The sequence below is a fragment of the Eretmochelys imbricata genome, chromosome 1, assembly GCF_965152235.1.
Source record: "Eretmochelys imbricata isolate rEreImb1 chromosome 1, rEreImb1.hap1, whole genome shotgun sequence".
Taxonomy (NCBI): Eukaryota; Metazoa; Chordata; order Testudines; family Cheloniidae; genus Eretmochelys; species Eretmochelys imbricata.
Window position 1 is genome coordinate 303,856,826 of NC_135572.1, and position 16,016 is coordinate 303,872,841.

Below are 16,016 nucleotides of genomic sequence, written 5' to 3' on the forward strand. Positions count from 1 at the left end.
ATTAGCAGATAAAAGAAAAACAAAGATGTGGCACAAACTAATAAGTGCCTGGTATCCGTGTGTCCTTATTTCCTCTAGCATGTCAAGATAGGCAAGCTTGTGAGAGAACAAATGAGGATTAAAATAATCTTCTGTTCTAATAGACACAAGAGCTGCATTGTGAAAAAATATCATTTTAACAGTTTGTTCTCCCACTTTCTTCAACTAAATACAGTCTTTCAAAATCATAATGATAACAAAATAGACACAAACAAAATGTGTTCCAATACTGTAAATAAAACACATTCTTGCCAATGGGATATGCAGAACTATTTAAAAATTGAATTCAGGGCAAGAAATAATAAGCTACTCTTACTACAAAGAAGAGCAAAAATAAAACAATCTGAACAAAGTTTACAACTACTATTGATATTACTTGAACCTACACCACATCATATATTCAAGTAGTGTGTGTGTGTGAGGAATATATTGCTAACAAGGTTGAAACAAAGAGCTAAGCAACCTACTCAGCAGTTATTGATAGAAAAATTCTTCCATCCAAAAATACAGAGGTTGTATAGTGGCCTCAGTCTATATCGGGGTGGGCAAATTTTTTGGCCCAAGGGCCACATCTGGGTGGCGAAATTGCATGCAGGGCCATGAATGTAGGACTGGGGTATAGGAGGGGGTACGGTCTGCAGGAAGGGGCTCAGGGCAAATGGTTGGGGTGCAGGAGGGGGCTTGGGGCAGGGGGTTGGGGTGCAGGGGGTGCGGCAGGGGCTCAAGGCAGGGGTTAGGGGGCTCAGAACAGGGGTTTGGGGTGTGGCAGGGGGCTCAGGGCAGGGGGTTGGGGGCTCAGGGCAAGGGGTTGGGGTGCAGGAAGGGTGCGGAGTGTGGGAGGGGACTCAGGGCAGGGGGTTGGGATACAGGGAGGGATGTGGAGGGCAGGAGGGGGCTCAGGGCAGGAGGTTGGGGGCTCAGGGCAGGGTGTTGGAGTGCAGGAGTGCCGGATACGGCCCGCAGGCTGTAGTTTACCCAGCCCTGGTCTATACTGTAGGGAAGGGAGGTAGAGAGTCTACTCTGCAACAGGACTATCTGGAGGTATTCTGACCTATTGAGCCTCTGCCTCTGGAGAGTTATGGGTTGGGCACATCAGATCAGGAGCTCTGCCACCATTTCAAATGTGAAGCATACGTTCCGCCCATCTCACACCTGGACAAGTGCAGAAGGGTGGGGTAGTCAGTGTCTTGTCTGCAACCCTCCCTTTCCAGACCCATTTGGAGAGTCTAACACTGTGGGCAGACCTCAGGAAGTACAACTATAGTCAGCCACTAGGCAGGGGCAGAAAGGAAGAGCAGCTCTTTGTCATGCTCCCTGCTTGTATGCCTAGGGCTCAGCCAGCTCTTTTAAACTTAATGAGAGACTCTCATTGACTTCAGTTGGAGCTGGATCAGACCTGACACAGAGTGAGCCAATGTCCACAAGGAGTGGGTTTAGGAGGTAAATTCCCATTTCCATATATGAATCATGCAATGTTTCCAAAGTACACTCTTCCCTTTCAAATATGTTCCTGATATTAGAATCCTAAGACAACTTCTAAGAAATGTCTTACCCCGTGCTAGAATAGCATTTTTTTATTTCTTATTCATTTTGCAAATGAAAGTCCACAACTCATACTGACATTATCAGTGCTGACTTCTGCAGCCACCAATTCAACAGAGCATGGGGATCTGAACTCCAACAGGATTCCAGTACACAAAAATGAGAATACCACCTGCTTTTACTCATCTTATACTTAATACCATAGGCATGGCTGACTTCTAGTTATTGCAGAAGCCTCTTAAGCATATTAGAATATAATGGTTACAGTAAATTAGAACCTGCCACAAAACTGGATGTTTCTCTCCTTCTTTTCCTCTTTATAGCTCTGCCAGTATTGGAGGACTTCTCAGAATAGAAAGTGCCTACAAGTCACTTGTGCCACTTCAAGATATCTCAGTCCCTTGATTAGCATTCACAACGTTGTTAAGCAAGTCCAAATAGCCGGAAAAGCATGATACCGCACCTGTTCATAGCTAAAATGATTTGCCATGGCTTCCAAAGGAGTGGACAGGAATGGTCACTGAGATTAATGGTAGAACAGGAGAGGGTCCTGAATTCTGTGATGGATTTTTCCACAAAAATATTCAAGTTCTAGGGGAGACTTTTACACAGCAGCATGTTCATGGCTTTCTCCTGTCAGCATACCTCAGTCTGCCTCCTGATGACACTGCTACTGGTGCTTTTTTGATACTGTTAGGCCTAGCAGCTTTGAAGCACTGCCGCTGCTGCAGTCTGCTGTTTCCACATTATGTGCAGCAAAGTGGATAGCAGGACTGATCCAGCAGCAGCAGTCTCACTATTCACTTTTGCTTTGAGGCTTTGCCCATGTGAATTCAAATTTTGCAAGTAAGAATTTGCACATTTGAGAAGGTTGGAAAAACTATCATTTCCCCCAAGGAATGCTGTTATTTGTGGATAAAACGTAAGTTGAAATTCTATACAGAAGTAAGTGTTCCCATATTAGCTCTGTGCAAGAGCACACACCTCCTTTGTTGCCTCTAAAATCAAATAGCCTTTTTAGTGGAAATCAGTGAAAAACTGAAGGGAAGCCACAAACCATTTTGCTTTTCATAGTGCTCTACCTTCAAATTCAACATATCACAGTGGAAGGAAGCAGAGAACAAGCTAACATGCATAACATCCCCAAGTGATTTTAATATGCTCGGCAATGAGGGTTACAGGGAGAGAGATTCACATATGAAAAGGGAGTCCAGGATGCTAGTGGCCTCTGAACTCAGACATGTGCATAGCAAACTGACCCGTCAACTGTTTTATACAATGACTAAAGTGATAATACACTGTACTGCATGTTTCTTTGTGACACGTACTTTGGAGGACATGGGCGAAGAGGTGACATATTGGAACACCGCCTAATGTACTGTGACCAACACGTAATCCACCATTTGAACCATGAGCCATATATCTACAATAGACATGACCCCACTCCATTTGGTTTAGATCATACCTCATCTTTCCTTGCATAGCTGCATAACGCTGTGGAAGTCCATAAAAGAAGGACCATGCTAATGAGGTTCAGATGCAGCCATGAATTTTATTACTGGTTTGATAGAAAGACACATTAAATGTCAACATCAAGTCCACAGATCAGCTGTGCAATGTTCTTATTCTAAACCCGTTCAGTTGGATGATTTGATGTGTATTTGGTTTTCATGGCCACCATTTTGTAGATGGTAATTTGTCTTGGACAAGCCACTGACACTTACTGTACAATATCCTGAAAAAATCCTTGATGATGCTCAAAATATGTAGAAGTTAGAAGATAAATGGGGAGAAACTCAGATGATTCCCCAAGGACTAAGAAATGGTACCAGCAGTTCTTGCTCCTAATTCTTACAGATACCCTAAGATTCTTTCTATTCTGGTACTTTGTTTTCAGTGCTTTATGTCACAGGTAGCAGTGAGTACTAACTAGACATGTCAAATGCTGATACCTTCTCCCCATCTGTCTGTACTCCTCTGAAATGTGTTCAGAGCTGTATTTCCTGCATTAATGGAAAAGCAACTTGAACACTGCTGACTCTTTTGGGGTCACAAATTGGGGCACCATTGATTGGTTAGAGAAAGCAAAACTGCCTGAAAAAGAAAATGGCAAATGAATTTCAATGGATTCTGTAAGGTTAAAATTGTAGATGCTACTTCTCTCTGAAGAGCCACCATTGACATCAGTGGTGGCAGAATCAGATCTCTCTAAAAATAAATCTTGCCTATATTCAAATTAAAACCTTCAATTATTTAAATCAACAGAATTAAAAAATCTTATTTACTTTAAACTATTCATGCTGTTTTTAAAAAGTGTATTTCTTTCAGCTCAGACAAAGAAATATATGAGTAAATTCACTTCGGTGTGTAGTTAGTTGTCACTTTCCCATTCTCATGCATTGCTAACATGTTTGGTTTGCAAACATGGCAAGGGAACATGCTTTTTAAAAATGGTTTTCATTGGAATTTAAAGCAGCTCCATGAAAACATTTAGTCTTAGGTTTCGTAAAAGCTTATTTTTCAAAAACCTAAATGTGGGGCAAATTTAATCGGATAATGTCCCTTTAGATGGCTTTTTCCAGACAATATGTGAGTGTATCTTAGACATATTATTGGTTCTCTTCCTTTTTCTTTTCTCGCTTCATTCTTAGAATCAGTTTGCTCAGTCAAGTCTTCCTCCTCGACTTTCTCCTTGTCACTATAGATGGAGACTGTGCTGTTACTTGCTTTTTCACTTTGCCACTATGTTGTCTTGGTGCTATTCCACAGCAAAGAAGGGGCCCAATTCTGCTTCCACAGAATTCAGTGACAAAACTCTCACTGACATGAGAAGAGTAAAATTAGGACCCAATTCATTTTAATGGGCTCTCCTTTGGATTCCCAGCTTATTACCAAACCCTGCCATTGTTACATCTGTACTTGTCTGAGTTGAAACATTGTTTAGATTTTAAGTGGTTCAGGATTTTGTTGCTTTAGTCAACAGTGATACAGATTTTGTGTTTTGCATTTAAAGTATATTATTACATTTCTTACCATCCAAGCTGTGACAAAATCTCCCATCCAAGTCCCCACTGCAGCAACCTTCATAAAACTTTCGTTCCTGATGCCCATAAAGTCTGTTATGATGTATGCCCTGTGGAAATAAGCACACAGACTGTAAGTTACACACATTCATTTGTTTTACTGAGGAGAAATATTTTTAACATGAAAGATTTTCCAGCTTTTGTATGATCACACATTCGGCCAGATCTAACATCTACCGGAGTCAGTTCCAATTAGAGATGGAGAAGTGAATACAGTTGTACAACCATGCTATGTTTTTAAGCCAAAAGACTGACAAAAGCTTCTGAAGACTGTAACAAGAGTTCTATACTTTTCACCTCTCCCTGAGCACAAACAGAACTGTAGCATTCTGTCAATTGGAGAGCTCCCATAAAAATAAAGTCCTTTCATCTCTCTTTAAAAATAATTGAGCCACCTGACCTTAAAATTCTGTGAATTGTACAACCATGTGTCTTTTAACATTAGAGTAAAAATACCCTTCATTTAATTCTAGTGAGAAGCAATTGTCTCATGTTCTTGTTAAATTTTAAAATCTCCATGGACATACTTTATCTAAAAATGAATGGAAATGTATTTTCACACACATTAAGCTATGTTCAGGGAAGGACGGAGTTAACAAAAAACAAAACAGAAACCCAAATATTCTACTCAAGCAATGGAGCAAATGGAATATGTAACATCACACGATGGTCTTCTATCCACTTCAAGCTCAGCACAAAGGCTCAAGTTGGGAACTACAAATACCAATTCTAAATTTGAACTTTCTTACTCACAGCGTAGTGCATATTTATTTCCTTTGTTAGCAATCTCTTTGTTTATTTTTAAAGAAAAGCTTGTTCTTGCTCATTTATGTAAGAGCTAATAAGTTGAACAATAATAGGTCTTACATTGTATCTTTTCAAGTAAAAATGTATTTACGGGCTTCTTAAAACAGACTATATAAATGTTATGCATGTTCAAGGATATGGATGATGAAGCCAACTGACTGTAACAACTTCTTGGAAACTAGTGTTATCTATTGTGCATGTAGGCACCCTTTACTAGAAGGGCCTCTGAACTTTACGGGGAGTGTTCCAGGGGAAAAGCCTGTGTGCTGCAATCTAGCCTCAGAGACTACAACTCCCATAATGCCTTGGGGAAAGAGGGGGAGACTTCCTCCTGCAAGGAGAGCAGGCAGTGGACGCCATTTTGGGAAAAGGAGTGTGATTGCTGCTGTGGAGCTCTGTCTATATCAGGAGCTGTTGAGAGCCTGCAGGGGCTTTGATTGAGCAGGGAGCCTCAGGGGTGGTTGGTGGCTTTACTGGAGCCAGGGCAGAGACTGTGCCTAGAGATGACTGAGGTGGGCCTGTAGTGAAGGAGCTCTGAGTAACCCCCACTCTGGTTTGGGAAAGTAGGTGCAAGGGAGGGGGCACAGCAGAAGACGGCGTCTGAGGAGAGGCAGAGTGATCTTCCCTCCGAACCAGGACCCAGAGCTGCTGACATGAGGTGGGGCTGGCTCCAATCGTCATAGGGGTTGCGCAGCTTGTGGCCTGGGCTGGACTGATACACAGAACCAACAAAGCACTGTCTCCAGCTGCAAACCCCCAAGCGCGCCCACGCAAGCGCCTAGGACTCTGAAATCCAGAGGAGTGTACGCTCCGGGGTTGGGTAAATGGTGGCAGTGTAAATGCCAGTTAGATAAGTTTATTACTGTATATTTGTTAATTGATTTTATTCAGCTGCCCCTATGGATTTAAATTAGTAGTGACATATAATCTTAGTCTGTTATACCCTGATTTTTTAAGTTGTTAAGTAAAGGTGCATTAACTCTATTTTAAGTATATTGAATGGACATTATTTATAATTGGTATTTGAGTTACACCCATACCACAGATTATATTATTTATTATTAGAATAGATTTATTCCTGGAGTTTCCCAAGGCTCACCTTTGAGTGTGCGGAGGGGACAGCCAGGTGGAGGCACCGCCAATTTTAGGAGTGAAGGGACTGCAGCAGAGGGGTGAATAGAGGATTCCTACCTATCCAGCAGGACCGCTGGGATACTCAGGATCTTCTTTAATGTCAACAACATCAGGCACACAGGTGAGTGTTGCCTGCTCCCGAGTAACCCAGGGAGGAAATGGGAGTTACATGCAAATCTATCTAAATGCTTATTATGAATCCATCACCATAGTATCTAGGATCTTATGGGCCAGACCCTGCAACTGTATCTGTGCAGGTGGACGCCCTGTGCCTATGTGGAGCCCATTAAAGTCAAATTTTGCCTGCATTGATCCAGTAGAAGGATATGGCCTTGTATCTGTATTTGGGAACAGTAAGTTACAGTGTGAGGTAATAACCTACTTTTAGCACAGATGTATGGCCTGGCAGACCATAATGGCTCTTGGATTAAAAGCTAATTTAGAGAGATTTTAGCTAGCATGTCATTAACAAAACAAACCATGATGATGTCTATTATGTTAATCAGTTGAACAGCATGTAAATGTAAGCTCAGATTTCCTGTTGGACTGCTCAAAAAAAGAGAGATTGTTATAAGCAATTTTTAAATGTGTCCCATAAAGTCAAGTTAAACGTGTTTAATTTTTTCCCTTCTCTGTTTTCTGTTCTCAACATCTAAGACACTGTCACTTCTGAAAACCCAAAAATACTCAAGCTGGGGTGCCTAAAGTGAGGGTATTATCAAGAAAATGGACAGTGATGATGCTAGGGTTGCCAATTTTGGTTGGATTTATTCTTGGAGATTTCCTCATATGACATAATCTTTAATTAAAGATTAATCTTTAATTCCTGGAGACTCCAGGCCAATCCTGGAGGGCTGGCAACCATAGATGATGCCTGGTGTGTGGGTGACTGGCCAAAAATAGTAAATGGGCCTGATTCTCCATGTCCTGTGTCATCTTGTGTAAAGTTGGTGTAAAGCAATGTAATTCTGACTGGTAGCCTTTTAGAACCATTTTCAACAGGTGTAGCAAATGACTGCACAAGGTACCAAGAAGCAAAGGATCTCACCCCATCTGAAAAACAGGCCACTTATTTAGCTTCTGTTGCTTAAGGGCCTGGAATGGCCTTCTGGGGAATTTCCTCATGTGGTTCTATGTCTCTTCATCTTGCAGCCCTCAGCGTAGGAGTGTGTAAGGGTTGAGAAGGAGAGCCACGCACAGGCAGTTATGCAAGACTGCTGTAAATTAATTAGTGCAGCCCTGGGGCTGTGCCAGCCACTTAAAGAAGCAGAATTAGAAAGTCATTAAAGCTACTTTTACATCCCCATCTCCATAGCTGGGCATTCTGTGCTGCCCTTCCTAAGAAGCACATCACAGAATCTGACCCAGTCTGAGCAAGGGACACACTGACCCAGATAAAATCCACACATGCTGTGAAAGGTCAAACTTGTTCTTTTCTGGGGTTTGGCTTTATTGAGAGCTCAAATAATAATAAAGAACATAAACCTCAGCCACACCGACCTTTCTTATAAACTGGTCCTATTAATAAGCCACACCTTCCACAATGAATTAGCAGAACTTGCTCAATCACTTTCAGTAGATTCTAACTTCTGCAGACAGAGTGGTACCCATATATAGACTCATTAACTCACAAATGCTGTCAGGTCCTTCTCTGTGAAGGGCTTTATTTAAAAAAAATCTGCATAAACATTTTTAGAATTATTGCAGAACTTGACTGCTATACTGTGCAATTGCGCCAGGACCGGATCACATTGTGAAAACTCCAAGTACTCAAATGAATCTTGGTACCAAATGCAGACTGTTAATCAAATGACAAACCAAATACTACAAGACAAGCATTGTAATACTCAATTAAGCAGCACAAAAAAGCAGGGATTAGAATCTCTGTCAGAAGAATGAAAGAAAATTCTGGCATCATTTCTTAGGTGTCAAGAAGCAGATTTCACGACTGCAGTGACATGGACATGGAAGATCATCTGAATGAAACAACTTTAAGAGCATTCACTATAGCTGATACAGTACATCAGACAGCTTCTCCTGAGGAAATGCAGTATACAATGATCATCACCTTGATACTGTGATCAGGGGAATTTACCACAATAAATAATTTAAAGTAAAATAATTCAAGAAAGTATACCCCACCACACACATCTCCTTGAGGTTTGAGTAGGTGAGTGAGAATTCTCTGAGAAGGTCAGAAATGCATCCTGAAACCTTGCACCAGGGTTGCAAACCCTTCTGATGCAGAAAAAGAAGAATACAACCACAAGGAAGAGGAACAATGTTGAGTTTAAAGTAAGATCTTGCGGATTTAGTAAAGAGAAAGGACTTCATAATAGCTAGTTCTTGGTTGTTTCAGTCAGTCTCCCTCAGAGACCCAGGAGAATAAGGCACGCTGGGAAATAAGTTTATAAACAATACCCCTTTCTCAGTATTGCCAACCCCAAGCATTGAAAATCACGTCACACTCTAAATCATGAGACTGGCTTAAAAATCATAGTATTTTTTTAAAATAATACATTTGGGGTTCTTCTTTTTCTCTTCTGTTTTTTGAGCCTTTAAACTTCATATTTTCAAACTTTCTTCCACAACCCTGACTAGAATTAACTAGAAATTAACTTAATTTTTTTAACGAAAGCAGAAATTCTCAAGTAATCGGCTGATACCACGAATCATAGAATCAGCAAAATGTAGGGCTGGAAGGGACCTTGAGAAGGCATAAAATCCAGCCCCCTGCACTGAGGCAGAACCTAGCAAACCTAGATCGTACCTGACAGGTGTTTGGAAGCCTATTCCATTGCTTAACTACCCTCTTAGAAAGTTTTTCCTAATTTCTGACCTAAATCTCCATTGCTGCAGACCCCATTAGTTCTTGTCCTATCTTCAGTGAGAACAATTAACCACAGTCCTCCTTATAACAGCCCTTAATATATTTGACGACTGTTATCAGGTCCCACCTCAGTCTTCTTTTCTCAGGACTAAATATGCCCATTTTTTTTAACCTTTCCCCATAGGTCAGGTTTTCTCCACCTTTTATCATTTTTGTTGCTCTCCTCTGGACTCTCTCCAATTTTTCCACATTTTTCTTTAAATATAGTGCCAAGAATAGGACACAGTACTCAAGCTGAGACCTCACCAGTGCCACGTAGAGCGGGACAATTATCTCCCATGTCTTACATATGACACTCCTGTTAATACACCCCAGAATATTAGCCTTTTTGCAGCTGCATCACACTGTTGACTCATTCCGTTTGTGATCCACTATAACCCCTGAATCGCTTTCAGCAGTACTATTAACTAGCCAATTATTCCCCATTTTGTAATTGTTCATTTGATTTTTCCTTTCTATGTGCAGTACTTTACACTTGTTTTTATTGAATTTCATCTTGCAAATTTCAACCCAATTCTATAACTTGTCAAGGTTGTTTTGAATTCTAATCCTGTCCTCCAGAGTGCTAGCAATTCCTCCCAGCTTGGTGTCATCTGCAAATTTTACAGCATACTCTCCACTCCAGTACCCAAGTCATTAATGCAAATATTGTATAGTACTGGACCTAGAACTGACCTCTGTGGGATGCCATTAGATATGCCTTCCCAGTTTGACAGCAAAACACTGATAACTACTCTTTGAGTATGGTCTTTCAATCAGTTATGCGGCCACTTTATAGAAAATTTCATCTAGATCACATTTCCCTAGTTTACTTATCAGAATGTCATGGGGGACTGTGTCAAAAGTCTTACTAAAATCAAAATATATCCCATCTACTGCTTCTCCCCTATCCATTGGGCCAGTAAGCCTGTCAAAGAAGGAAATTACGTTGGTTTTGCATAATTAGTTCTTCACAAATCCATGTTGGCTATTACTTATCCTATTATCTTCTTGGATAATTGTTTTTTAATAATTCATTCCAGTATCTTTCCAGTTATTGAAGTCAGGCTGACTGGTCTATAATTCTTGGTTCTTATTTGTTCCCCTCTTTAAAGATGGGTACCACGTTTGCCCTCCTCTGGTACCTGATCTGTCCACCAGGAGTTCTCCCGTTTAATTGCTATCAGTTCCAAGATGGCTTCAGCTAGTTCTCTAAGAACCCTAGGGTGAATTTCATCAAGCTGTGGCAACTTGAATACATGTAATTTATCTAAATATTCTTTAACCTGTTCTTTCCCTATTTTAGCTAGCATTCCTTCCTCCTTATTTTTAATATTAATTGTGTTGAGTATCTGGTCACCATTTTAGTAAAGACTGAAGCGCAACACGCATTAAACACCTCAACCTTCTTGGTGTCATCAGTTATTAGCTCTCCTTCCCTGCTAAGTAGAGGACCTACACTTTACTTCATCTTTCTCTTGATCCTAATTCAGTTCACGAATCTCTTCTTATTTTCCTTTTATGTCCCTTGCTAGGTGTAACCATTTTGTACCTTACCCTTTTTGGTTTTGTCTGTAGATGCTTGTGTTATTCTTGTGTACTCCTCCTTAGCAATTCTTCCATGTTTCCACTTTATGTAGGATTCCTTTTTGATTTTCAGGTCATTAAAGAGCTTTTGATGGAACCATATTGGTCTCTTACTACTCTTTCTAGCTTTCTTTCACAGAAGGATAATTTACCGTTGTGCCTTTAATATTGCCTCCTTGAGAAACTGCCAGCTCTCCTGAACTTCTTTTTCACTTGGATTTTCTTCCCATGGGACCTTACCTACCATTTCTCTGAGTTTGTTAAAGTATGCTTTAGCTGGGGCTTTAAAAAGAACGTAAATTATCTCGAGATTCATGGTAAAATGGTGACAGTAATGCCCAAATATGGAGAAAGACCTGGAAGGAGTCAGAGTGTACTGATGGTCCCTTGGAAGTTGAAGTCAAGCAAACCCATTTGCTTTATTTTTGGTTTTGTCATCATCCTTTGGCTTTGTAGCAATTTTGGGCCAGGCACCTCAAAAACAGAGCTTTAGTCAGAATATTTTTTGTTGTTTTTGGGGTAGGGAAAATATAAAGTCTGCAGTCACCTTGTTGCATAAAATAAAGCATGGAGCACCCAGGAAGGAGAACTTCTCTACTCACCACTTTCAAAGTGCCATTTTCTATCTGATCTGCAACACTAGCCCAAAGCATTTGCCATTTCATCACACACACATACACACGTACGTGCTGTTAATATATAATAACCTGGTGTAAATGATGCGCTTGATTTTAAAAATAATTAAGGCCTAATTTAGATATATAATGTAGATGAGTATCAAATTGTGACTTATAATTAATCTAATAAATTATTACAAAGATGCTATTAAGCAATATAACCTGTGTATATTTTTAGCTGTATTCATTAACTACAAATGAAATAAAGAACAACTTCATGTGAAACATCAGGAAACAATATCTGGCTTTACCATTGCCTCATTCAAAATGACAACAGAAATGCACTACTTTCTATTCCTTTTTAATGCTAGTGGCATAAAATTGTTCTGTTTCTTTTATGTTCTATTGGAATAATTTTCATTTGAGAACACAACAAAATATGTGATTGCAGAAATTTGGCCACTATTAGGAATATAAATTTTTATTTGGTTTCAATTACTGCAGTTGAGAGAGATTCTCAATTTTCAAGTTTTAATAAAAGTACACATTTTCTTTAAAGTACACTGCACTATTATTTGACCTCGAAGGATATATTTGCATAGTGCTGCACAAGGAATTAACTTTAACATAGCAAAATCCTCATGTGCATGGAAAGAAGCAAGTCTGAGACAAATTCTCCTTTGCAGGATTCAGACTGGTCTCCACTGACATTCACCACTAGTGATAGCAATAGTGGAAAGTATGTACAGTGGAGTCGTATCGTACGCGCAGGTTAGTTTCTGAAGTCAGCACGTAAGGCTAAAATCGCGTATAGTCAAAATTACCCTTGAAAATCCCTTCAATCACCCATAAAGTACAGTATACTGTGCATGATTTTGTGTATACAACTCTGTACAGTAATATGTATAAATATATAATGTATACAGTAATGTACAGTATATAATGAGTACATATGCAAAATATAATTTTACAGCACTGTATTTTTAATTACAGGGGGTAATTACAGGGGGTGTCAGGGCTTGATGTCGATCCAGGAGACGGAGGTGACGGAGAGCTTGGGTGATGGAGAGTGAGTCGTAGACGAAGTGGTTGGCTCTGGTTCAGCTCGAGAAGTTGATTGCGTAGGCTCATCTGCTGCTGGTTGTTTGTTTTTCCTTGAAAAACATGGTGATCGGCAACTGTCGCTGTTGTCTCTTGAGCTGCTCAAACATTTCTTGATAGGGTCTCAAATCGTCCGTAATACTACGTGTGATTTTGAGGCTTCGTTCCATAGAGGGATTGTATTCAGAAATTAGACCATTCTTCATTGGCAGATGCAGCTTCACCAGTAGTCTGCATGTTTTGAGGTTGAAGCGGTACCCAAAACTGTTAAGCCAACCTTGGCTGGCTTTGAATTCCTTCTCATCAGAAGGCTGTCCCTCTTTGGTGGGAGGTTTGAACAGCGCATAGAGGCTAAGAGCCTTTTCTCGCAATGTGTTGCCATCGATAGGCACATGTTTATGGTTCATGTCTTCCAGCCATAAGTTTAATGGCTTTTCAGTCTTCACTAAAGTCTTATCACGCACCTGGCTCATCACCTTAGCAGTTATTGGAGCACTTGATGCCACAGCTTGAAGAATTTCTCTCTTGAATCTTGATGGCACGGATGCTAGATTCATTGTGGCCATATTTACGCGCCACGTTGGAGACCGACATACAGTCCCTCAATAAGTCCAACACAGTCAGTTTTTCCTCCAGCATTGGAACAGATCACTTTTTCTTCGGTTGAGCACCAGATGAAGTATTTGGTTTGCATTTAGGGGCCATGTTGTACAAAAAATACGTATCTTTAAACACTAGAATCACACTCAGTGCGGCGAGATGCTTACACTATGAGAGGCAGGCGGGAACTCAGACCGACTGAGGGAACAGCAGATTCACATCTCTCATCTCACGCTCACTCCGGGGCATATGCTCATTGAGTGGAATGGTGGGTGAATCGCCCACAATATTTACAGGTATCTTGTTATTTTTCTTTTTTTTTGCCGAGCGTGTATAGTTGAATTCGCGTGAGATAAATGCGCGTATGATGCGACTCACCTGTAATGCGACTCACCTGTAATTTTACCAACATTCCATCTAACTCTGTTTACAGCTCAGAGCAGGGTGAGATGAGACAGTTGTAAAAATACCTCACCCTATGTACATTACAGCTTCCATCAGTGCTGCCATTGATGGAGCTTCACCAGTGGTGAATTATGGGTCACCTTTTTGGCAGTGCAGATAAGGCTGTAAAGGACAGAGGTACCTCTTCACCTATGACCAAATACTCAGACTGGAAACTCACATCAATTTTTTGAGCAAATAATTACCTGAAAAGTCTAGATGGTACAGAAAAAAATCAAGAGAAAGTTTTTATAGTATCATCAGTGCTCTTTTTATAGTATCATCAGTGCTTTATGATTCCACATCCAAAGAATTTGCCACAGAATCTACTCTTTGTTTCAGAATTGTGCTTCACAATCCAAGCTTTTCTTTAAAAAAAGTTTCCTAGCACTCCAAGTTGTGGAGAAACTCTTCCAAATGTGAAACAAATACAAAATGATGCAATAGTGTCTGACAGCCTCAAGCAATACTTCTGAGAGGCATGAATTTATCTCAGTTGGCACTTATATTTTCAACACTTGGTTTCAAAGTTAAGTGCCAATATTTTTAACTATTTAGGAGAAATTTCCCATTAATGTGTTTATCTCGCAATGTCAAACTGCCTCCTGCTCCTTCCCAGGTGCCAGAAAAATCTATTTTCTCCTCGTTAGTTGCCCAAACTTCCTGCTTCCCTGACCCCTTACAATGCTGTTCTGTATTTTCATACAAAATATGAAGCACAATGAAAACAGAAAAAAGGGGGAACAATGTAATACCAATATTAATTCCAATTTATGACACAGGAAATGGTGCACTGACCATATTGTTCATTTTCATACTTAATTCACCACAACCTTCATGTTTTAAATTTATTGGATGCTGCCACAGAATCTTCAGTCTGAACTGGAGCTTTGCAGGACGCAAACTCAATCCTGCAGAATTTACATCTAGTTTGCTGCAGAGTACAGGGGCTTTCACTGGTGCGGGAGGGATAGCTCAGTGGTTTGAGCATTGGCCTGCTAAATCCAGGGTTGTGAGTTCAATCCTTGAAGGGGCCATTTAGGGATCTGGGGCAAAAATTAGGGATTGGTCCTGCTTTGAGCAGGGGGTTAGACTAGATGATATCCTGAGGTCCCTTCCAACCCTTCCTGATATTCTATGATTTCATTGTCAGCAGTCTGTGGAGGACAGAACTACATTGCCAAAGTAGAGTTGAAGTGAGGAACCCACAACTAAACCAGGAGATCTGAATATTCCATAATATACCAGCGTGTTCTGATATTCACCCAATGGTGTGCACCCCAGCTGGAGCCAGGCTAGTCAAGCTAACAAAGATAATGTTACCATTGCCTCCTATTCGTATTTCAGGGCAGTATTAATTGACATTGAATCCTCTCCAAAGTCATCCAACATACATATTTCAAGAAACAACAGGAATTTCTCTCTAGTCCCCCAACTCTTGGAAAGTGCTGTAAGAACCAGAACAGAAGCTCAAGAGAAAGGTGTGCATTTCAGTGCAGATATAATATCATGATATCACAAAACAGAGGTAAAAGGAGCTACTTATCTCCCCTTCTCCCCCCCCCCCAAAAAAAAAAAAAACAGAAAAAAGAAAAGTGAACTGGTCAAGAAAAGTTCTGACAGCAAGAGAACATGGAGTTGCTGCCCTATTGGCATAATAGGTAGTGAAATACATCCCGCCATGGAAAACCTGCAAAAGTCTATGCATCCTTCCACCCCAATGTACTATTATTATTTATTTGTATTGCAGTAGCACCTAGAACCAATCAGTCAGGGACTAGGATACCATTGAGCTAGGAACTGCACAGCTGTAATCAATGACCAGGGGCTGCAGAGCACAACTTAAAGTGTGTGGGTGGCATCGATTTCCTCCTCCACCCCTTACCCTCCTATTCCCTTCTCAGGCCCACCACCGGCAGCCTGACACCCCTGATCCATGAGCCTCTACTACCATCTCCCCAAATTTGAGTGAGTGGCATTCTGACCTGCTCATGGGGTTGCAGAGCCACTCAGCATGACCATTTTGGTTGGGCCAAACCTGTGACCTGGATGGCCCTCCCGGCTCCATGACCTATGAAAATGACAGTCCCTGCTCCAGAGATCTTACAATCTACTATATGATGAAAAACATTGTCTCAATAAAACCATCAATGGAGAAAGAGAAGATAACAGTAATATAATGAGGATTAGCAG

The 16,016-nt window shown here is 40.7% G+C and overlaps 1 protein-coding gene across 1 annotated transcript in view; it reads right to left on the reverse strand.

The window, feature by feature from the left end:
* TMEM117 (transmembrane protein 117) overlaps positions 1–16,016 on the reverse strand; it is a 328,857-nt gene that overhangs the window by 159,141 nt on the left and 153,700 nt on the right. Inside the window, exon 4 of the mRNA XM_077807768.1 lies at positions 4,615–4,714. Coding sequence (XP_077663894.1) covers positions 4,615–4,714 — 100 coding nt within the window. The remainder of the gene's footprint in view (positions 1–4,614; positions 4,715–16,016) is intronic.